This window comes from Octopus sinensis, linkage group LG28 (assembly GCF_006345805.1).
Source record: "Octopus sinensis linkage group LG28, ASM634580v1, whole genome shotgun sequence".
NCBI lineage: Eukaryota > Metazoa > Mollusca > Cephalopoda > Octopoda > Octopodidae > Octopus > Octopus sinensis.
Genome location: NC_043024.1, coordinates 8,845,709 through 8,868,555, shown reverse-complemented (window position 1 = coordinate 8,868,555; position 22,847 = coordinate 8,845,709). Strand labels below are relative to the sequence as shown.

Here is a 22,847-nt window from a genome sequence, read left to right as displayed (position 1 = left end):
GGTGATGATGATGATGATGATGATGGTTGTGATGTTGACAGTTGATAATGGTGTTGGTGGTGGTGATGGTATTAATGATAAGCCTAAGGTGGCGAGCTGGCAGAGACGTTAGCACACCGGGCGAAATGCTTAGCAGTATTTCGTCGGCCGCTATGTTCTGTTCTGAGTTCAAATTCCGCTGAGGTCGACTTTGCCTTTCATCCTTTCGGGGTCGATAAATTAAGTACCAGTTACGCACTGGGGTCGATGTAATCGACTTAATACCTATGTCTGTCCCCTCTATGTTTAGCCCCTTGTGGGTAGTAATAAAATATATATGCCAAGAAACTGGGAAACCGGCCCTTTTGAGCCAGGCATGGCTCGAGAAGGAACAACCAACAAGTGTTAACTTCCAAGAAATTCCAATAAGTTGGCTACTGCAGCTGGAGTTAAGAATAAATTCAAATTGTAAAGTTTAAATAAGATTATGAAAGATCAAGAAATTCCATCACCACCACCAAACTACAACCAATACCATAGCCAAATGCCAACCTCTAGCTTTATTTGAAAATCCTAAGGTGAGGTGTGTAGAGTAATGTTTTACTAGAGAAATGGGAGTGTGGAAGTGTCCAAAGGGGAGAGGAACTTGTTGCTAAACTAACAAAATATCTCTCTATTGATGTCTGTTCTGTTCTGTTCTGTTCTGGATTCCTACCACTACCTAGTTTCACCATAACCACCACCACCAGCATAAACCAGCACTAGCACCATCACCACTACCACACCTAGAACAAATAGTATGTACCTGTCACAGCAGGTTTACCTTCTTATGTCCAAACACCATCACCTTTTTTCCCCTTTCACACATACACATACATACATTTACGCATATACACAACACACATACTCCACAACATACAAACCACAGATTTTTTCCAGTACATTCTTGCCTAAAGTGTGATGGTGGTGGTGATTAATAGAGGCTCTGGTGCAGTACTCTTTTACTTGTTTCAGTCATTTGACTGCGGCCATGCTGGAGCACCGCCTTTAATCGAGCAACTCGACCCCCCGGGACTTATTCTTTTGTAAGCCCAGTACTTATTCTATCGGTCTCTTTTGCCGAACTGCTAAGTGACGGGGACATAAACACACCAGCATCGGTTGTCAAGCAATGCTAGGGGGACAAACACAGACACACAAACACACACACGCATATTATATATATATATATATATATATATATATATATATATATATATATATACATATACATATATACACACATACATATATATATATATATATATATATATTATATATATATATATATATATATATATATATACTAGCAGTATCGCCCGGCGTTGCTCGGGTTTGTAAGGGAAATAACTATATAAGCATTTTTAGAGAGTTACTTCCCTTATAAATTCGGGCTTTCTTAGCCATTTTTGTTTTGGTGTCTTCAAGCCATGAAGTCGTTGTTCTAAAAGAACGCTGGTTTCCTTCACAACGCATTACGACGTTGATTTCCTTACACTCCCTTCCCCACAGCTTCACGAGGGAGGGAAGAAGGGGGTGAAGCAAACAGGTGCAGCTGTGAGCGTGGACGCCAACTCCGCCGCCATCGACACACGATGCATTTTATGCATTAAAATGGAATAAAAAATGATGTTAAATTATTTTTAAAATCGTAGACTCATCGTTGACGCGCGCTAATAGTCAGACGGGCTCGATATGAATCACGACTATAAGATACCCGAATTTGGTTAAACTGCACCGCAAAATGTGGGAGGAGTTAGGAATCTAAATCGAAGGGGACAGACACTCACACAACTAGAGTTTTATATATATATAGATATATATACGACGGGCTCCTTTCAGTTTCCGTCTACCAAATCCACTCACAAGCCTTTGGTCGGCCCGAGGCTATAGTAGAAGACACTTACCCAAGGTGCCACGCAGTGGGACTGAACCCGGAACCATGCGGTTGGTAGACAAGCTACTTACCACACAGTCACTCCTGTGCCTACTTGGTGGAAAAGGAAGGGCGGTGGTTCTAACCTAGCGATTCCATCACCACTACCTCTAACATAGTTCACCGCAACCACCGTTTACCACAATACGAGACCATAACCACTTACCACCTACACAGAGAAACAAGAATACTAAAATTGAAATATCACCACCTGGTCATGCATAGAGTTATAGTTTATTGCTATGGCAACCGTCAAGATATCACCCCCACCCCACCTCCATAGTCCTTGTTATTACATGAAAAATCCACCTCCAAAACACGCAAAATCCGAAAACACAGATCTTTTCGGTTTGACCGGCAGTTTTTTTAAAATAATTTCCACATAACTAAACACTTTTAAACTTCGTATACTGGTAGAATGTGTCAAAATAAAACATTTTTCTCTTGGCTTTATTGAGAAAATTCTATAGTTTGTAAGATATTTGTTGTTTTTTTTACTTCAATTTCTGCAATTTCAACCAATCAATGACGTCCATTGAGGTAAAAAAAAAACATTCTGTGCCGTATGAATATGTCCCTCGTTTAAGAAACAGATTGGGTTTATTTACATTTGTGAAGAAAAAAAGATACCCTTCCTCCACCCCTAACCCTAACCCAACCCTACCAAACCTGCCATACACAGACAACTTCAGCTTTATATATAGAAATATTTATTTCCGCCATTTTTATACAGAATATATTACACATCTTTTATAGCAGCCGTACTTTATCATATATATCTAGAGAATAGAATTTGAAGATATTTTTGGAAACAAACACTACAACCATAAAACGAAGGTTTAAATCTGTCTATACTAATCAATTTGTTTATAGAACAGTGAATACCTTAAGAGAAACATACAAACATACAAATTTTACCCCAAATTTTTTGTGCACTTAAAAGCAGACGATAAACAGTTTTCTATACTAACAAAGCCAGCCATGATTTGACTGATTTAATAACCCCCGCCTTACAAATGAAAGCAAGAAATACCCTAAATAACAATAAACAAAGAAATGGCCAACCTAAACTTACAATGTACCTACATTCTTTTGTGAAAAAATGCTGATACACCCAAGTACTAACAGCTTAAATAGGACTTTTTTGATCTTTACATTGTCAAAGCAAAATGGCTGAACCTAATAATACCAAAAGCAACAGACATTCTGTCACACTTTTGTGTCTGACTAACGAAAGGAGAAACACCTACAAAGTTGTTTACTAAGTTCTACATATATTCTTTTATTCTTTTTTTAAAATTCTTTTACGTGTTTCAGTCATTTGACTGTGGCCATGCTGGAGCTATTAACTACTATAGGCTTCTTCCTCTGACATGTGATGGAATCTGTTTTCTGTATACACAACCAGATTCACATTTTAGAATCTTTTCGGTTTGAACGGCAGTTTTTTAAAATAATTTCCACGTAACTAAACACTTTTAAACTTCGTATACTGGTAGAATGTGTTTATAAAACATCTTTTTCTCTTGCCTTTATTGAGAATATTCTATAGTTTGTAAGATATTTGTTGTTGTTTTTTTTATGGTAAAAAATGATGGTAATTTTTTTTTTAAATCGTTGACTCATCGTAGACATTTTTAGAGAGTTACTTCCCTTATATAAACCGAGCAAAAAATGCATTAAAATGGAAAAAATGATGGTAAATTTTTTTTTAAATCGTAGACTCATCGTAGACGTGCGCTAATACCCAGAAGGGCTCGATATGAATCACGACTATAAGATACCCGCTTTTGGTTAAACTGCACCGCAAAATGTGGGAGTAGTTAGGAATCTAAATCGTAGGAGACAGACATCACACAACTTCACTTTCATATATAAAGATTTGTGCAACAACTAAAACATTCGGTTGTGCAAATTGTTTGCACAGGAAACCTGCCCTGTGTGGCGGTTTTTGCCGTTTTTGTGGATCTGTTTCAGTTTTTTTAGCAATTTCTGTTTTGGCGACTTCAAAGCCATGAAGTCGTTGTTCTAAAAGAAGGCTGGTCTCCTTGACAACGTTTTACGACGTTGATTTCCCTACCCTGCCTTCCCCACAGCTTCACGAAGGAGGGAAGAAGGGGAGGAGCTACACAGGTGCAGGTGCGAGCATTGGACGCCAACTCCGCCGCCACCGACACACGAAAAAATTGGAAGAACCCAGACGACATCTTCAGCCACCACCACCACCACCACCACCATCACCACTACCACCATGACCATCACCACCACCATCACGAAGACCACCACCACCACCATCATCACCACCCCCACCACCACGACCACCACCACCACCACAAACACGACGACCACCATCACCACTACCAGCACCACCGCTGCCACTACCACCGTCTCCACCACCACCATTATACTATGCCTCTGCTCTCTCCTTTTGGCTACTAAATCCATTACCATATTTCACAAGTACCATCGCCATACAATATTGCCTTCAAAAGTTTGTGTTTGGATAATATTTTTTAAGTAAAAGTTGTGCAACAACTAAAACATTCGGTTGTGCAAATTATTTGCACGGGAAACCATCCCTGTGTGGCGTGTTTCCCGATTTTGTAGAATTTGCTTTCGGGCTTTCTTAGCCATTTCTGTTTTGGTGTCTTCAAAGCCATGAAGTCGTCGTTCTAAAAGAACGCTGGTCTCCTTGACAACGCTTAGGACGTTGATTTCCCTACCCTGCCTTCCCCACTGCTTCATGAGGGAGGGAAAAAAATATGCGTTAAAATGGAAAAAAATTATGGTAAATTATTTTTAAAATCGTAGACTCATCGTAGACGCGCGCTAATACCCAGACGGGCTCGATATGAATCACGACTATAAGATACCCGGTTTTGGTTAAACTGCACCGCAAAATGTGGGAGTAGTTAGGAATCTAAATCGGAGGAGACAGACAGCACACAACTTCACTTTTATATATAAAGACTAGCAGTATCGCCCGGCGTTGCTCGGGTTTGTAAGGGAAATAACTATATAAGCATTTTTAGAGAGTTACTTCCCTTATAGATGCCAATTCGGGCTTTCTTAGCCATTTCTGTTTTGGTGTCTTCAAGCCATGAAATCATTGTTCTAAAAGAACGCTGGTTTCCTTCACAACGCATTACGACGTTGATTTCTTTACACTCCCTTCCCCACAGCTTCACGAGGGAGGGAAGGGGGTGAAGCAAACAGGTGCAGCTGTGAGCGTGGACGCCAACTCCGCCGCCATCGACACACGATGCATTTTATGCATTAAAATGGAATAAAAAATGATGTTAAATTATTTTTAAAATCGTAGACTCATCGTTGACGCGCGCTAATAGTCAGACGGGCTCGATATGAATCACGACTATAAGATACCCGAATTTGGTTAAACTGCACCGCAAAATGTGGGAGGAGTTAGGAATCTAAATCGAAGGGGACAGACACTCACACAACTAGAGTTTTATATATATAGATATATATATTTTATTTTATATTTTCTTTTGTAACATATTTCTACTATATATATATATATTATTTATAAATATATATATTTATTATATATATATATTTATATATATTTATTTACTTATATATATTTATTTATTTATATATATATTATATATATATTTATATATATTTATATATATATATTTATATATTTATTTACTTATATTTATTTATTTATTTATATATATTTATATATATTTATATATATATATATATATATATATATATATATATATTTTATTTATATATATATATATATATATTTATATATATATATATATTACTGTTTCTATTTCAGATATGATTTACTCATTGCGCTGTGGACCTTACCAGTTCCCAAGACATCGATAGTTTCAGAGAGAGGTTCCGGATAGTTCCAGAGTTCCACCTAGTCAAAACAAGAATGGAGAGTTTAAATACAGTGGTAGCACTAGCCATTGGTATTCTAGCCGCAATCACCATTGCAGCGGTTGTTGCGTTGGTAGTGGTTTGTAAAAACTGCCACTGCAGACACGTTGATCTCATTACCATGATGCACAAAGAAAGCAGGTTTGTTTTTTTCCTGTTCTTTTTGTTTTTTGGATCTTTTCCTTTTGAAGGCCAGATTTCAACACAATTTCTAGTTAACTAAACACTTTTAAACTTCGTATACTGGCAGAATGTGTCAAAATAAAACATTTTTTTCTCTTGGCTTTCTTGAGAAAATTGTAATTTGTTTGTTTAACGTAGTTTAATTTTTCGAATTTTAACCAATCCTATACTCTCTATTGAGCTAAAATCATTTGCTGCGTCTAAAACTGAGACAACATCCTGTCACTAACCCTAAACCTCACCCTAACCCTAACCCTAAATTTTTTTTTCTTAATTGTTAAATTAATTTAGCTGTTACATGTGTAAGAAAAAACTAAAACAATGGAATTAAATTAATTTAACAATTAAGAAAAATATTTAGGATTAGTGTTAGGGGGGAGGTTTAGGGTTAGTTACAGGATGTTGTCTCAGTTTTAGACGCAGCAAATGATTTTAGTTGAATGGAGGTAATCGATTGGTTAAAATTGCCGAAATGCTTGGATTTTCAGACGAAATATCTTACAAACTATAGAATTTTCTCAATAAAACCAAGAGAAAAAGATGTTTTATAAACACATTCTACCAGTATACGAAGTTTAAAAGTGTTTAGTTACGTGGAAATTGTGTTGACATCTGCCGTTCAAAAGGAAAAGATCCTTTTTTTTTTGTTATTGTTGGGAGTTGGGACCAGGAATGAGGTGTTGTTGTTTAGCCCAGGGTTAACTCTAAATTGGTAAAGTTCCGATCAAATTCATTCCAGCCGGACCATCCTTTCGTTCTAGCAGGTATCAAGAGCTACTTGCTGCCTTTTTAGGAATATGGATTTACTAGGAGGAGAGGATTCCTGGTCCTCTTGTTCCAGCCCCTTTAAGTTGCCTTTTACGCCATACAGGGAATATGGTGACTGCATTCTACTGACCTCCCGCGCGCCAGTCGCAGGGACCTTTTACAGGTGCTACCAATCCAGGCCAGAGTAGACCTGGGAACAATAGTGGCTAAGAGGTGGTTCCACACTCCTCAAACCCTGAAACCTGGGCCCCAGGGTCCCACTACCAGATGTAGTGTGATGGATGAAAAAGACAACAGAAAATGAAGCAAACGGGAAAAAGAAATACACAGACCTTACCTATTGACCTAGGCGGGATAAGCGATCACTCTCAAGAAGTAACATGCCCTTGCATGCTGCCTTCTCTCATCGAACACCCCGCATGTGCTTCCGGCCCATGCATGCCCCGTGGCTGTTATAATAATAATAATAATAATAATAATAATGTAATTATTGTATACAGTGCTCAGGTGCACCACAACTTGTCAGAAAGTGCATATAAAGCATATGCAGTAATGTACAAATGTCTGGGAAGTGAACAGTGTATGAATTAGATACATGCTTGCGTGTGTATGGAGGGGAGAAAATCAGGTGTAGTGTTGGCAAATCTCAGGAAGCATGGAAGTTTTGAAGGATGCAGTGCTCCGACAACTAACAACTGATGCTGGCAGTTTGTTCCATGCTTCAGCAACTCTCAGCGTGAAAAAATGTTTCCTAAAGTCATGGGAGCTGTGCTGTTTTCTGACTTTGTAAACATGTCCACGAGTGTTTGACAGGTGGAGTTTGAAAAGGTGGTCAGAGTTATTGTTTGTAAGATGGTTGATAATTTTATGGGTGTCTGCCAAGTCAGCTGCCAGAAGTCGGAGTTTCAATGTATCCATGCCTAGGGAAGTAAGGCGTTCAGAATATGGCAAATACCTGATGGAGGGTATTCTTTTGGTTGCACGTCGCTGAACGGCTTCCAGACGATTGATATCCTGCAGTCTATAACAAATCATAGTTATACCCAGGATGGATGAGGGAATTTGATGTTGCTCAAAGGGGTACAGAACTAGCATGATGCAGCGGGGGTAAACTAGCATATGCTGTCGGGCCCCCACTGCTGATATTGGGGGTTGCTCTCTCTCTCTCTTTTACTTGTTTCAGTCATCTGACCGTGGCCATGCTGGAGCACCGCCTTTTAATCAAGCAACTCGACCCCGGGACTTATTCTTTGTAAGCCCAGTACTTATTCTATCGGTCTCTTTTGCTGAACCGCTAAGTGACGGGGATGTAAACACACCAGCAATGCTAGGGGGACAAACACAGACACACAAACACACACATATATATATATACATATATACGACGGGCTTCTTTTCAGTTTCCGTCTACCAAGTCCACTCACAAGGCTTTGGTAGAAGACACTTGCCCAAGGTTCCACACAGTGGGACTGAACCCAGAACCGTGTGGTTGGTAAACAAGCTACTTACCACACAGCCACTCCTACATATACGACAGGCTTCTTTCAGTTTCCGTCTACCAAATCCACTCACAAGGCTTTGGTCGGCCCGAGGCTATAGTAGAAGACACTTGCCCAAGGTGCCACGCAGTGGGACTGAACCCGGAAACATGTGGTTGGTAAACAAACCACTTACCACACAGCCACTCCTACATATACGACGGGCTTCTTTCAGTTTCCGTCTACCAAATCCACTCACAAGGCTTTGGTCGGCCCGGGGCTATAGCAGAAGACACTTACCCAAGGTGTCATGCAGTGGGACTGAACCCGGAACCATGTGATTGGTAAACAAGCCACTTACCACACAGCCACTCCTGCGCCTTTTTTTTAAATTCTTTTTTTTCTCTTCCTTTTTCTCCCTATGTTAATGTTGTCCATTCTCTGTTGTTTGCAGCCCCAGTGTCCAGCTACTTCGGACATTGGGCAGTGGCGGTGGTGGTGATCAGATGGATCCAGAAGCCAACACGGTAGAACTGGATGACATTGATTTTCTCAATACTAAGCTGGAGGAGGTTCTACGAGACGAGCACTATATTGAAGATGCTACGTAAGTATAATACAGAGAGAGAGAGAGAGAGAGAGAGAGAGAGAGGGAGGGAGGGAGGGAGAGAGAGAGAGAGAAGTTAGGTAGAGGAGGCCACAAAGAGAGAGAGAGGAGTGAAAAAGTAAGAATCTCAATAAGGAAATTAAGAGAGGATATATATATATACTAGCATTATGACCCATCGTTCCCGGGTCATAGTGCTAGTGCATGTATATATGTGTATATATATGTGTGCATATTACATGTACATCTATATATATACATCTACACATAAAATACAAAATACAAAGTTATATCTTGATATCACTCGTGATAACAATACTCAAAATGTATAACAGACTGAAATTGCTAGCCCGTCTCTTGTAATTTTGATCAATTGTATCTTGTCTTCCCTCTTGTATAGAAGTGTGGCTACAATCCAGCCTACCTCTACTTCAGGGGGGGGGGGCATTTTAAGTTTTTTTCTGGGACGTCCTATGTGAGGGTTAGGGTTAGTGACAGGATGTTGTCTGTTTTAGACGCAGCAAATGATTTCAGCTCAATAGAGGTGATAGGATTGGTTAAAATTCGAAAAATTAAACTACGTTAAACTTACAAATTACAATTTTCTCAAGAAAGCCAAGAGAAAAAAAATGTTTTATTTTGACACATTCTATCAGTATACGAAGTTTAAAAGTGTTTAGTTAACTAGAAATTGTGTTGAAAACTGCCGTTCAAAAGGAAAAGATCCGATTGTATTTGTATATATACATGAGTGCGATAGCTAGAATACGTGGAGGCGCAATGGCCCAGTGGTTAGGGCAGCGGACTCATGGTCATAGGATCGCGGTTTCGATTCCCAGACCGGGTGTTGTGAGTGTTTATTGAGCGAAAACACCTAAAAGCTCCACGAGGCTCCGGCAAGGGATGGTGGTGATCCCTGCTGTACTCTTTCACCACAACTTTCTCTCACTCTTACTTCCTGTTTCTGTTGTACCTGTATTTCAAGGGGCCAGCCTTGTCACTTTCTGTGTCATGCTGAATATCCCCGAGAACTACGTTAAGGGTGCACGTGTCTGTGGAGTGCTCAGCCACTTACACGTTAATTTTACGAGCTGGCTGTTCCGTTGATTCGGATCAACCGGAACCCTCATCGTTGTAACCGACGGAGAGCTTCCAGCTAGAATAAGATGAAGGAAATTTAGAGAGCTGTTACCTCTGTTGGCCTAGGAAATGTTTTCTTCTTGAGTTTAAGGAAGATTATATGATGCATGTAAACGTGTGTTGAAATACATATAAACATGGAAGGTATGAAGCGTACCTGTAATACATTCACTTTCACTTTTCTTCTACTTTTATCTCGGTTACGGTTGTTGACATTGCCAGTGGTTTGGTGCCTCATTGCATTGCCATACTGAAGACGTGTCATTACCTCACAAACAAACTGGTTGCCATGGCAATGAGCAGCTCCCAGCAGATTCACACTGTAGAATCGATGAATGACATAGTGGCTGTGACAAAACGGATTTGCCCACGGGTCGATGATGTTGTTCGTTCCATGTACCCACCACTTGATCCCCGTCTACTTGAAGCCAGGTCTGTGAATTTCTTGTTCTTTTCTCTGCTCCTTAATTTTTTTTAATGTTATTATTGTTTGGCCCCAGTCCAGGTGAGATCAGATTTACTACCCTTGACTAACCTGTCTGTACAACATCATTCAAAGTATCCTTTTAAGATGATGGAAGGATGTGATTTCAGGGAGATTTTAGGCCACTGTTTCTTACTGGTTAAGGGATCACCTCAAAGTTCCACCATTTATTCATCGTTGATGTCATTGAAGGGACATGTTTTTTTATTTATTTATGCGCCCTTTTCATGCCTAGCCAGGCTCATAGGCCCGGTTTCCCGGTTTCTATGGCGTATGTGTTCCCCCCAGCTGGATGGGACGCCAGCCCATTGCAGTGTTACTCAAGAAACAGAAAGAAAGAGTGAGAGAAAGTTGGGGCGAAAGAGTACAACAGCCAGACGTACCTTGTTCAGAGATTTATTATTGCTTGTTTACACTTTTTCCAGATCAGTGACTTTTCGTCACTGGAAAAAGGATACATATATTTGTATTGGGACCCCTTCGCATCGAAGACCGGTGATTGTCATGCGCTGATGATGAGTAAATACCCAGAAATCCGGGTCCGTGCGTATAACATCAGGTCGACAATGGGAAGGATGGCTTCTTCCCTTTGCAAATACTGATAGGGCACGGAAAGTGTGTCAATAGCCAGCTGGAGAAGATGTTCTTTTGGGGCTACAAGCTACAGTAGCCTCCACCCTTAGTGGTTAGCCACATTTAAGTGGCAAATATACTTCACATTGTCGTGCAGCTACTGTTTATACCTCGTTATTATTGACCATTACAACACCTTTTAGTCTATTTGAATTCCTCACGATGCTGTTTGATTTACCTAATACTTCATCAATCTTCCAGTGTTTTAATGAATTACCGTTCATCTATGCATTAAGCAATGATCTGAAGGCAAACAGTTATTTTCCAGTCATCTTTCTTAGTATGTTGTCATTATGAATCCCAATAAATACCTTTTTGAGGTTTCTTCTTTAGCTTTCCCAGGACATCTTATTGATTTTCTCCCCTCCATACACACGCAAGCATGTATCTAACTCATACACTGTTCCCTTTCCAGACATTTTTACATTACTGCATATACTTTATATGCAATTTTGACAAGTTGTGGTGCACCTGAGCACTGTATACAATAATTTCGTTATATTATATTATCTCCAGGGTTGTGATGGGTGGCACAAACAAGTCACCTTGATGCCTCTGTTGCATGAATCCAGGCCAGGTGTAGAGCTTAACAATAACCACTTTTTCTCCTTTCTCTTCACAAGCCTTGATGACCTGGAAAAATTGTCAAAATCTCTGCCTATCATATGAATGCTTTGTATAAAAACCAAACATAGGCGTAGGAGTGGCTGTGTGGTCAGTAGCCTGCCTCCCAACCACATGGTTCCGGGTTCAGTCCCACTGCGTGGCACCTTGGGCAAGTGTCTTCTACTATAGCCTCGGGTCGACCAAAGCCTTGTGAGTGGATTTGGTAGACGGAAACTGAAAGAAGCCCATCGTATATATGTATGTATATATATATGTGTTTGTGTGTCTGTGTTTGTCCCCCTAGCATTGCTTGACAACCGATGCTGGTGTGTTTACGTCCCCGTTACTTAGCGGTTCGGCAAAAGAGACCGATAGAATAAGTACTGGGCTTACAAAAGAATAAGTCCCAGGGTCGAGTTGCTCGAGTAAAGGCGGTGCTCCAGCATGACCGCAGTCAAATGACTGAAACAAGTAAAACAGTAAAGAGTAAGAGTATCCATGAGTCAGACTTTACTTTACTTTTACTTACATTTACTCGACCCCGGGACTTATTCTTTGTAAGCCCAGTACTTATTCTATCGGTCTCTTTTGCCGAACTGCTAAGTGATGGGGACATAAACACACCAGCATTGGTTGTCAAGCAATGCTAGGGGGACAAATACAGACACACAAACATACATGCACACACATATATATATATATATACATATATACGATGGGCTTCTTTCAGTTTCCGTCTACCAAATCCACTCACAAGGCTTTGGTCGGCCCGAGGCTATATTGGAAGACACTTGCCCAAGGTGCCACGCAGTGGGACTGAACCCGGAACCATGTGGTTGGTAAGCAAGCTACTTACCACACAGCCACTCCTACATATATATACATATATACGACGGGTTTCTTTCAGTTTCCGTCTACCAAATCCACTCACAAGGCTTTGGTTGGCCCGAGGCTATAGTGGAAGACACTTGCCCAAGGTGCCACACAGTGGGACTGAACCGGGAACCATGTGGTTGGTAAGCAGGCTACTTACCACACAGCCACTCCTGCACCACTCCTATGTAGGTTTACAAATAAATATATAATAGATTATTCATAGCCTCTCTTACTTTGCAACCTGCCGAAAGTCAAATTCTTCAAATTTATGTTTATAGGTGTACAGCCCTTGTATTATCCCTGAATCACCTTGTCTGTGTCGTGAAGAATGCCTACAGCTTGGCCGGAACCCTTGATTGGACTGATCAGTCCTTAGCTGATGTTGAGGACCATTTGAAGGTAAGATTGTCTTCTGCTGAACTCCACGGTTAAAATTGTATTATTTTTTTTCATATTATCAGTCAGGTGGAAAGGGCAGTACCATGGCCCTTTATAGGGCAACCAAGACTGATAGGGAGGTGGGAAGAGGATATCCTCAATCCACAGACATGGCTCAAATGCTTGTATTAAAGTTGACATCATTAAAGGCACCCAAGGTGCCAGGTAGTAGTAGTAGTAGTAGTAAACCAGATGATGCATCAAGTTTAATATAGTAATAATGAAATTATTGTATACAGTGCTCAGGTGCACCACAACTTGTCAGAAAGTGCATATAAAGCATATGCAGTAATGTAAAAATGTCTGGGAAGTGAACAGTGTATGAGTCAGATACATGCTTGTGTGTGTATGGAGGGGAGAAAATCAGGTGTAGTGTTGGCGAATCTCAGGAAGCATGGAAGTTTTGAAGGATGCAGTGCTCCGACAACTAACAACTGATGCCGGCAGTTTGTTCCTTGCTTCAGCAACTCTCAGCGTGAAAAAATGTTTCCGAAAGAAAATTTAATTATTTTAATAATAATAATAATGAAATTATTGTATACAGTGCTTAGGTGCACCACAACTTGTCAGAAAGTGCATATAAAGTATATGCAGTAATGTACAAATGTCTGGAAAGCGAACAATGTATGAGTCAGATACATGCTTGCGTGTGTATGGAGGGGAGAAAATCAGGTGTAGTGTTGGTGAATCTCAGAAAGCATGGAAGTTTTGAAGGATGCAATGCTCCGACAACTAACAACTGATGCCGGCAGTTTGTTCCATACTTCAGCAACTCTCAGCGTGAAAAAATGTTTCCGAAAGTCATGGGAGCTGTGCTGTTTTCTGACTTTGTAAATATGTCCACAGGTGTTAGACAGGTGGAGTTTGAAAAGGTGCTCAGAGTTATTATTTGTAAGATGGTTAATAATTTTATGGGTGTCTACCAAGTTAGCTGCCAGATGTCGGAGTTTCAATGTGTCCATGCCCAGGGAAGTAAGGCGTTCAGAATATGGCAAATGCTTGATGGAGGGTATTCTTTTGGTTGCACGTCGCTGAACAGCTTCCAGATGATTGATATCCTGGGCAAGATCGGGGTTCCAGACCGGTGATGTAAATTCCAGGTGAGGTCACTCCATAGCTATATAAAGCCTCAGATAGATAGCCGGAGAGTGGCTCACAAAGGACTTGGTGAGTGATGCCAAGACACCCTCAGCCTTCTTTACTTTCTTTCCCTAACTAAATAGTAACAAAAAACAATGGTACACTAAGTTTACCTCTTTGGTGTTTTTTTTTTGTTTTGACTTCTATTGGTGAGAAGACCTGGCAGGACAAGTGAGGCCATAACCCGTGGCCTCTACCTGGGATGTAGCCAGCCCACTTATGCATTCCTTTCCTTCTTGGGACACAAAATTCTACTTGTGAAGACCTGTTGAGGCAAGTGAAAATCAAAATCGCAATTGATCAACATCAATGGAATTTGTAGCTGTGATACCAGTGCCGGTGGTATGTAAGAGAACCATCCGAACGTGGCCGTTGCCAGCACCGCCCTGACTGGCCTCCATGCCGGTGGCATGTAAAAAGCACCATCCGATCGTGGCTGTTGCCAGCCTCGTCTGGTCTCCGTGCCAGTGGCACGTAAAAAGCACCAGCCGATCGTGGCCACTTGCCAACCTCGTCTGGCACTTGTGCTGGTGGCATGTAAAAAGCACCATCTGATCGTGGCTGTTTGCCAGCCTCGTCTGGCATGTAAAAAGCACCCACTACACTCACGGAGTGGTTGGCGTTAGGAATAGCATCCAGCTGTAGAAACTCTGCCAGATCAAACTAGGGCCTGGTGCAGCCTTCTGGCTTCCCAGACCCCAGTTGAACCATCCAACCCATGCTAGCATGGAAAGCAGAAGTTAAACGATGATGATGATGGTCTTGTTATTGAAATTGTTATTGTACTTGTTGCTGTTTCATGTTCAGTGTTGCTAAACATTATTTTTGCCATTGTTGTTTCTTTCTGTCACTATAGGTGCTGAAAGAAGCAAGTGTCTGCTTCGACATGAACTGCTGTCTCCCTTCAGTGTCTTCTACAGAGGAGAACCACAATACTCTACAGCAACCCATCATACTGCCTATACAGGTCAAAGATGAATCTTCACAAGTTTAGGCCTTCAAATACAGACCTATTCATACCTGTATATTATGTGTGTGCGTGTGTGCAATTATCTGTTTGTATATATGTGTTTGCATGTATGTATATATATATATATTTTTGATTTTTAAATTTTTAAATTTTTAAATTCTTAAACTTCAAATTTTTTTTTTATATAACTAACCAAAAAGTATAAAAAAGTTAAATATAATATAATAAGTAAAAACACTACATTATATTTTATTTAACTTTTTTATACTTTTTGGTTAGTTTATTTATTTTATTTTATTTTTTATTTTATTTTATTTTATCTGGTTTCAGCTCACGAGCTGTGGCCATGCTGGGGCACCGCCATTTGGTATTGCTACATGATTTTACTTCATGAATGCTTTTTAGCAATTGCCATTTGGTGCATGAGAGAGTTTGATGCAGCTGCCCTCATCTGCACCTCCTGCCGTGAAGTTGATTCATCTGGGACACCTGACAGGAAGAGATCCAGTCTTATTTTAAAGACATCTGCATCGACCTCATGCAGGTCTCTCAGGTTCTTCGGGAAGATATTGAAGAGCTGTGGGCCTCTGAAGCCCAGGCTATCACAGTATCTTGTCCTACATCTTGATGGCAAATTTGGAGTCCTTGGCACTATGCAGTGGCACCCAGTTCTAGTATTTGTGTAACTTTCAATGCCAAAGTTTGGGACAAGTCCTTCTAGGATCTTCCAGATGTATATTATGGCATATCTTTCTCGCCTATGCTCTAAGGAATAGAGTCTTAATCTCTTGAGTCTTTCCCAGTAGCTTATATGCTGCACAGAGGCTATCTTCTTCGTGTAGCTTCGTTGGATCGCTTGAAGTTCTGTGATTAACTTGACACTGGATGGTGACCATAGCTGAGAGCAATAGTCAAAGTGGCTTAGGACAAGTGTCCTCCAGAGGACCATCATGGTTTCCTGGTCTCTTGTTCTAAAGGTTCTATGAATCCATCCGGTCAGCTCCTACGTTTCATTGCCAATTTAGCAACATGCACATGAAAGGTTGCATCATCACTCATGTAAATACCCAGGTCTCGCACTGATTGTGCCTCTGGGATTGCAATCCCTCCAGGTCCAGTGTATTTATTGGGTATTGCATTTAGTTTTGCATGCTGATAGCATAAAGCTTGAAACTTTTCAGCATTGAACTGCATGCTATTCTTTTCAGCCCACTTGTATATTTTGTCCAGCTCACAATGCAGGTGCATAGTGTCTTCAGGGTTCTGTATTGCCTGGGAAACTTTTTTATCATCTGCACAACTTGTGATCGTGGCTCTCTGCGTGGCTGAGGCCATTATGAACAGTAGTGGTCCCCAAAACAGTGCCTTGCGGAACACCTCTCACTATTTGCATGTTAATTGAAGTGGCCCCATTGGCTACTACCACCTGGCTTCTATACTTCAGAAAGTCATGAAGCCATTCTCCCAGTTTTCCAACTATGCTAAGATCACGCAGTTTGTGACATATCATTCCATGATCGACTTTATCAAAGGCCTTTGCAAAGTCGAGATATATGACTTCCACATTTGAGTGGTTGAGCAGTCGTTTCAGCACCCAGTCATAGTGTTGTAGGAGCTGAGTTAGGCAGCTTCTTCCTGGTCGGAAACCATGTTGGGTGTTAGGCAGCAAGGCATTTTCTTCAAGGAAGGTGATTAATTTCCTTCTGACTATTCGTTCCATGACCTTGCTGATGTGTGAGGTCAGAGAGATAGGTCTGTAGTTCTTGGCCTCCACTCTGCTACCTCCTTTATGAATAGGGCATATTTTACCTTCCTTCAGTTTTCTTGGAAGTTTGCCATTTGCAAGGAAGCTCCGAAAGAGGAACTGCAGTAGTCTTGCTAGGACTCTCTTACATACTTTTAGAAGGATTGCTGGGAATCCATAGGGGCCAGTAGCTGAGTTTGTTTTCATTTCATCTATAGCCTTTATTACATCGTCTTCCTTTATATTGATGTAATCAATCATTGCTGCCTCTGATTTTATATCTGCAGTGGTAAAGAAGTCAGTTGGATTGCTGACTTGAAAATGCCCTAGGGGTGGAGTGAAAATATAAAAAAAAATAATAATAATTTAAAAGTTAAAGAATTAAAAAATTTTAAGATTTAAAAATTTAAAAATATATGTATGTATGTATGTATGTATGTATGTATGTGTGTATGTATGTATGTATGTATGTATGTATATGCATATCTATACATAGACAGGTGCTAGCATGGCTGTGTGGTAACAAACTTGCTTCCCAACCACATGGTTCCAGGTTCAGTCCTACTGCATGGCACCTTGGCCAAGTGTCTTCTACTATAGCCTCAGGCCAAATAAAACCTTGTGTGTGTATATGTGTGCGTGTGTGTGTTGGTGTGTTTGCTCCCTACCACCACTTGACAACCAGTTTCCATGTGTTTACACCCACCTTAACCTAGCAGTTCAACAAACGAAACCAATAAAATAAATACCAGACATAAAGAAATTTACATACTGAGATCGATTTGTTTGACTAAAAGTCTTTGAGGTAGTACCCCAGCATGGCCGTAGTCTGATGACTGAAACAAGTAAAAGGTAAAAGATATATATATATATATATTACATATATATAAATTAGAAAAAAACCCCACCTTTTATCAATTCAATAATGAAAAATTGAATTATACCATTTAGAAAATTACATATTATAGAAAGATTAAATATAAGATAAAACATAACAATGATTAAGTAATGTGCAAAATAGTAAATAGAGAGTTACTTCCCTTATATAAACCGAGCAAAAAATGCATTAAAAAAACGAAAAAATGATGGTAAATTTTTTTTAAATCGTAGACTCATCGTAGACGCACGCTAATACCCAGAAGGGCTCGATATGAATCACGACTATAAGATACCCGGTTTTGGTTAAACTGCACCACAAAATGTGGGAGTAGTTAGGAATCCAAATCGGAGGAGACAGACTCTCACACAACTTCAGTTTTATATATAAAGATGTAATTATATATTTTCTATAATATGTTATTTTCTAAATGGTATAATTTAATTTTTCATTATTGAATTGATAAAAGGTGTTTTTTTTTCTAATTTATGTATATATATATTATATTTTGTGAAATTCGATTTAGTATTTCTAAATTGAATTTTTCCCTGTAAGTTTGGAATAATATTCCCTCATATTATTATTATTATATATGTATTACATATACATTTTCTTTCTTTTGTTTGTTTTCATGTGTTTTTCCATGTTTGTATTAAATATGTCAGTTAAGGTGAGACAGTGTCACGTGACAACTGGCTGGGGCTGCCTGCTGGAGCCTAACGGCAGGTATTTAAAGGGAGAAATTTGACAAGACAGTCAGTCACTGGCTGACACTCGCTGACGATACATCGAAGAGGCCAGGGAACAGAAGAAAGAAGACATGCACCCAACACCAGAGCTGAAGACACCTCCGAAAGGGGGGGGCCCCGCCACGTCAAAACGGTAGAGGAGTAGGGGCCGAAACCGGATGTGGTTCCTCCTGATGATGTCTTGAGCTAACTGGATCCTATAAAGGAGCTGTTGTGGTAGCAGACCACGAAACACGGTTGTAATTCCCCCTGTTTGTATTAAATTTTGTTTAGAGCCAGATGTCTTCCTTTTCTTAGAACTTTTCAAGTAGGTTTCTTATTCTGTGTGTCTTCTTCAAAAGTGCAAACTGGGTGGTGATATTTTGTCGAGACACCACCCATACACTAAAACTGTTACAGGTATAAAGGAGACAGGAAAATACAGATGCACAGAAGTATACACAAATATAATAATAATGAAATTCTTGTATACAGTGCTCAGGTGCACCACAACCTGTCAGAAAGTGCATATAAAGCATATGCAGTAATGTACAAATGTCTGGGAAGTGAACAGAGTATGAGTCAGATACATGCTTGCGTGTGTATAGAGGGGAGAAAATCAGGTGTAGTGTTGGCGAATCTCAGGAAGGATGGAAGTTTTGAAGGATGCAGTGCTCCAACAACTAACAACTGATGCCGGCAGTTTGTTCCATGCTTCAGCAACTCTCAGCGTGAAAAAATGTTTCCTAGAGTCATGGGAGCTGTGCTGTTTTCTGACTTTGTAAACATGTCCACGGGTGTTAGACAGGTGGAGTTTTTAAATAATAATAATAATGAAATTATTGTATACAGTGCTCAGGTGCACCACAACTTGTCAGAAAGTGCGTATAAAGCATATGCAGTAATGTATAAATGTCTGGGAAGCGAACAGTGTTTGAGTCAGATACATGCTTGCATGTGTATAGAGGGGAGAAAATCAGGTGTAGTGTTGGCGAATCTCAGGAAGCATGGAAGTTTTGAAGGATGCAGTGCTCCGACAACTAACAACTGATGCCGGCAGTTTGTTCCATACTTCAGCAACTCTTAGCATGAAAAAATGTTTCCTAGAGTCATGGGAGCTGTGCTGTTTTCTGACTTTGTAAACATGTCCACGGGTGTTAGACAGGTGGAGTTTTTAAATAACAATAATAATGAAATTATTGTATACAGTGCTCAGGTGCACCACAACTTGTCAGAAAGTGCGTATAAAGCATATGCAGTAATGTATAAATGTCTGGGAAGCGAACAGTGTTTGAGTCAGATACATGCTTGCGTGTGTATGGAGGGGAGAAAATCAAGTGTAGTGATTTTTTTATATTTTATATTTTTTCTTAACCTCATGATCTCCCCACACCTTTCTTCTTCACATGAACATGCACACTTACAAGACACTTGAGGTGCACAGAGAAAATATGCATCTGCATGCTAATATGCATCAGTATAGTTTTACTCCTCCTGACATTCTTACCTCTAAGATTCTTCCTCTTCCTTTTTCTTTGATTCTGTTTGAATGTATATACACAGAGTATAGACGCAGGAGTGGCTGTGTGGTAAGTAGCTTACTAACCAACCACATGGTTCCGGGTTCGGTCCCACTGCCTGGCATCTTGGGCAAGTGTCTTCTATTATAGCCCTGGGCCGACCAAAGCCTTGTGAGTGGATTTGGTAGACGGAAACTGAAAGAAGCCCGTCATATATATATATATATGTATGAAAGTGAAATGGTGGGCTGGATGAAACGAGGTTGGAAACCACTTTGGCTGTAGGCCATAGTTGTAGACTTATACTCTTACTCTTTTACTTGTTTCAGTCATTTGACTGCGGCCATGCTGGAGCACCACCTTTAGTCAAGCAGATCGACCCCGGGACTTATTCTTTGTAAGCCCAGTAGTTATTCTATCAGTCTCTTTTGCCAAACCGCTAAGTGACGGGGACGTAAACACACCAGCAATGCTAGAGGGACAAACACAGACACACAAACATATACACACACATACATATATATATATATACGACAGGCTTCTTTCAGTTTCCGTCTACCAAATCCACTCACAAGGCTTTGGTCAGCCCAAGGCTATAGTAGAAGACACTTGCCCAAGATGCCACACAGTGGGACTGAACCCGGAACCATGTGGTTGGTAAGTAAGCTACTTACCACACAGCCACTCCTGCGCCTTATGTTCTAAATAAATGCAAAATGGAATACAAAGAATCTGATTCTAATAATAAAAGCATCTAAAACTACTAAAACAATTTATAAAAACTTGCAAATAATTTTGTAATTTGGTGGGATGATATATATGTGTGTGTATATAAAATCATATTTGTGTGTGTATAAAATCACATGTATGTGTATAAAATCATTTGTGTGTGTATAAAATCATATGTGTGTGTCTAAAATCATATGTGTGTGTATAAAATCATATTTGTCTGTATAAAATCATATGTGTGTGTATAAAATCATATAATTGTGTGTGTGTATAAAATCATTTGTGTGTGTATAAAATCATATCTGTGTGTATATAAAATCATTTGTGTGTGTATAAAATCATATTTGTGTGTGTATAAAAATCATAATTTGTGTGTGTATAAAATCATATTTGTGTGTGTATAAAATCATATTTGTGTGTGTATAAAATCATATAATTTGTGTGTGTATAAAATCATATAATTGTGTGTGTGTGTATAAAATCATAATTTGTGTGTATAAAATCATATCTGTGTGTATAAAATCATATACGTGTGTGTTTGTGTGTGTATAAAATCAAATTTTGGTACAGATGTCTGTTAATTTAATCTTCTGGGCTCTTTTCTCTGCTGACAAAAATAACGCCATTCCAAAGATGCCGAGGTAGACGATTGTCATTGTGATATTCATGGATACGACGAAAATGATGAGAACATTCGGTATCTTATACCCATAGTAATTATCCTTGGTATCGTTATTGTTATCAAAGATGTAGATTTGGTTATCGTTATCTTCGTTATTATAATCTTCATATTCCAGTTCATTGTCATCGCTGTCTTCTCCCTCTGGGCCCATCTCTAACCCCTGTTGGTTCATTTGGAACTGCTCCTGCTCTTTTGAAGTGGGTTCCGCCGCCGCTGGGTCCATCGTTTCCTTCGGTAAATTCAGAAGGGTGTGAATTTCGTCCACCACGTTTAAATCTTTTGGGTCTTTGCTGTTATCATCGTAAGTCTGGGTCAGGGTCATTGATTGACCTTCAGGATTATCGTCACCATCATTGACATTATCGTCCGTCGTGCCACCGGGGGTCACCAGCAACGTGTTGTTGGGTTCGGTCCGATTGGTCCCAATGGCTGCTGCCTGTTGGAGGAGAAAGGCTCTCTCTCCTGCCGATATCTGACCGTGTAACTGGATCGATCCATGTTCTCGGAACAAGTGTGCTCTGAAGACATGTTGGTGTCTGGCTGAGATATTGACGCGAAATGCCATGATGCCTTGTTGCTGCTGAAGCTGGGCCAGTAAAATGCTTATAAAAATAATGACATGGCTGATTTTAGAAGAGATGGTACCAGTAGTAGTAGTAGTAGCAGGAGTAGTAATAGCAGTAGTAGTAGTACTTTTGTCATTAGCGGAGACAGTGACAGATGAGGTGATAGTATCATTATTATTATTGTTATTTCTACTTTCACTGTTGGTGACCATTTGTTGACTTAGTGGTAAATAAAAGGAATATTATTATTATTATTATTATTATTATTAGTAGTAGTAGTAGTATTTTTTGTAGTGTTAACAACAGCAGTTAATGTTGTTGTTTTTATTTCTACTTTTACTACTGGTGACCATTTGTTGACTTAGTGGTAAATAAAAGATCCAGTTACTATTGTTGTAGAAAGGAATATTATTATTATTATTATTATAGTAGTAGTATAGTAGTAGTATTTTTTGTAGTGTAACAACAGCAGTTAATGTTGTTGTTTTTATTTCTACTTTTACTACTGGTGACCATTTGTTGACTTTGTGGTAAATAAAAGGTCCAGTTACTATTGTTGTAGAAAGGAATATTATTATTATTATTATTATTATTATTATTATTAGTAGTAGTAGTATTTTTTGTAGTGTTAACAACAGCAGTTAATGTTGTTGTTTTTATTTCTACTTTTACTACTGGTGACCATTTGTTGACTTAGTGGTAAATAAAAGATCCAGTTACTATTGTTGTAGAAAGGAATATTATTATTATTATTATTATTATTATTAGTAGTAGTAGTAGTATTTTTTGTAGTGTTAACA

At 39.5% G+C, this 22,847-nt stretch overlaps 3 protein-coding genes across 5 annotated transcripts in view; 1 reads left to right on the top strand and 2 right to left on the bottom strand.

Moving 5' to 3' along the window:
- Positions 1-15,387, top strand: part of LOC115225877 (transmembrane protein 98-like) — an 18,203-nt gene extending 2,816 nt beyond the window's left edge. The window contains exons 2-6 of one of the 2 annotated variants that reach the window (XM_029796869.2): positions 5,769-6,019; positions 8,762-8,914; positions 10,277-10,486; positions 12,932-13,052; positions 15,088-15,387. In XM_029796869.2, the coding sequence (XP_029652729.1) occupies positions 5,874-6,019; positions 8,762-8,914; positions 10,277-10,486; positions 12,932-13,052; positions 15,088-15,225 (768 nt within the window). In that variant the 5' untranslated portion in view covers positions 5,769-5,873 and the 3' untranslated portion in view covers positions 15,226-15,387. Of the gene's footprint in view, positions 1-5,764; positions 6,020-8,761; positions 8,915-10,276; positions 10,487-12,931; positions 13,053-15,087 lie in introns of both variants that reach the window. The other variant, XM_036514587.1, reaches the window with a different exon arrangement.
- Positions 1-22,115, bottom strand: part of LOC118768334 — a 23,669-nt gene extending 1,554 nt beyond the window's left edge. The window contains exons 1-2 of one of the 2 annotated variants that reach the window (XM_036514590.1): positions 21,330-22,115; positions 17,804-17,822 (exon numbers count right to left, since the gene is read on the bottom strand). In XM_036514590.1, coding sequence (XP_036370483.1) covers positions 21,354-22,046 — 693 coding nt within the window. In that variant the 5' untranslated portion in view covers positions 22,047-22,115 and the 3' untranslated portion in view covers positions 17,804-17,822; positions 21,330-21,353. Of the gene's footprint in view, positions 1-17,803; positions 17,823-21,329 lie in introns of those variants that run through there. The other variant, XM_036514588.1, reaches the window with a different exon arrangement.
- The window catches only part of LOC115225653 (parathyroid hormone 2 receptor-like), a 51,218-nt gene continuing 40,985 nt past the window's right edge, over positions 12,615-22,847 (bottom strand). Inside the window, exon 15 of the mRNA XM_036514509.1 lies at positions 12,615-12,650. The gene's annotated coding sequence lies outside the window, so the exon portion shown is untranslated. The remainder of the gene's footprint in view (positions 12,651-22,847) is intronic.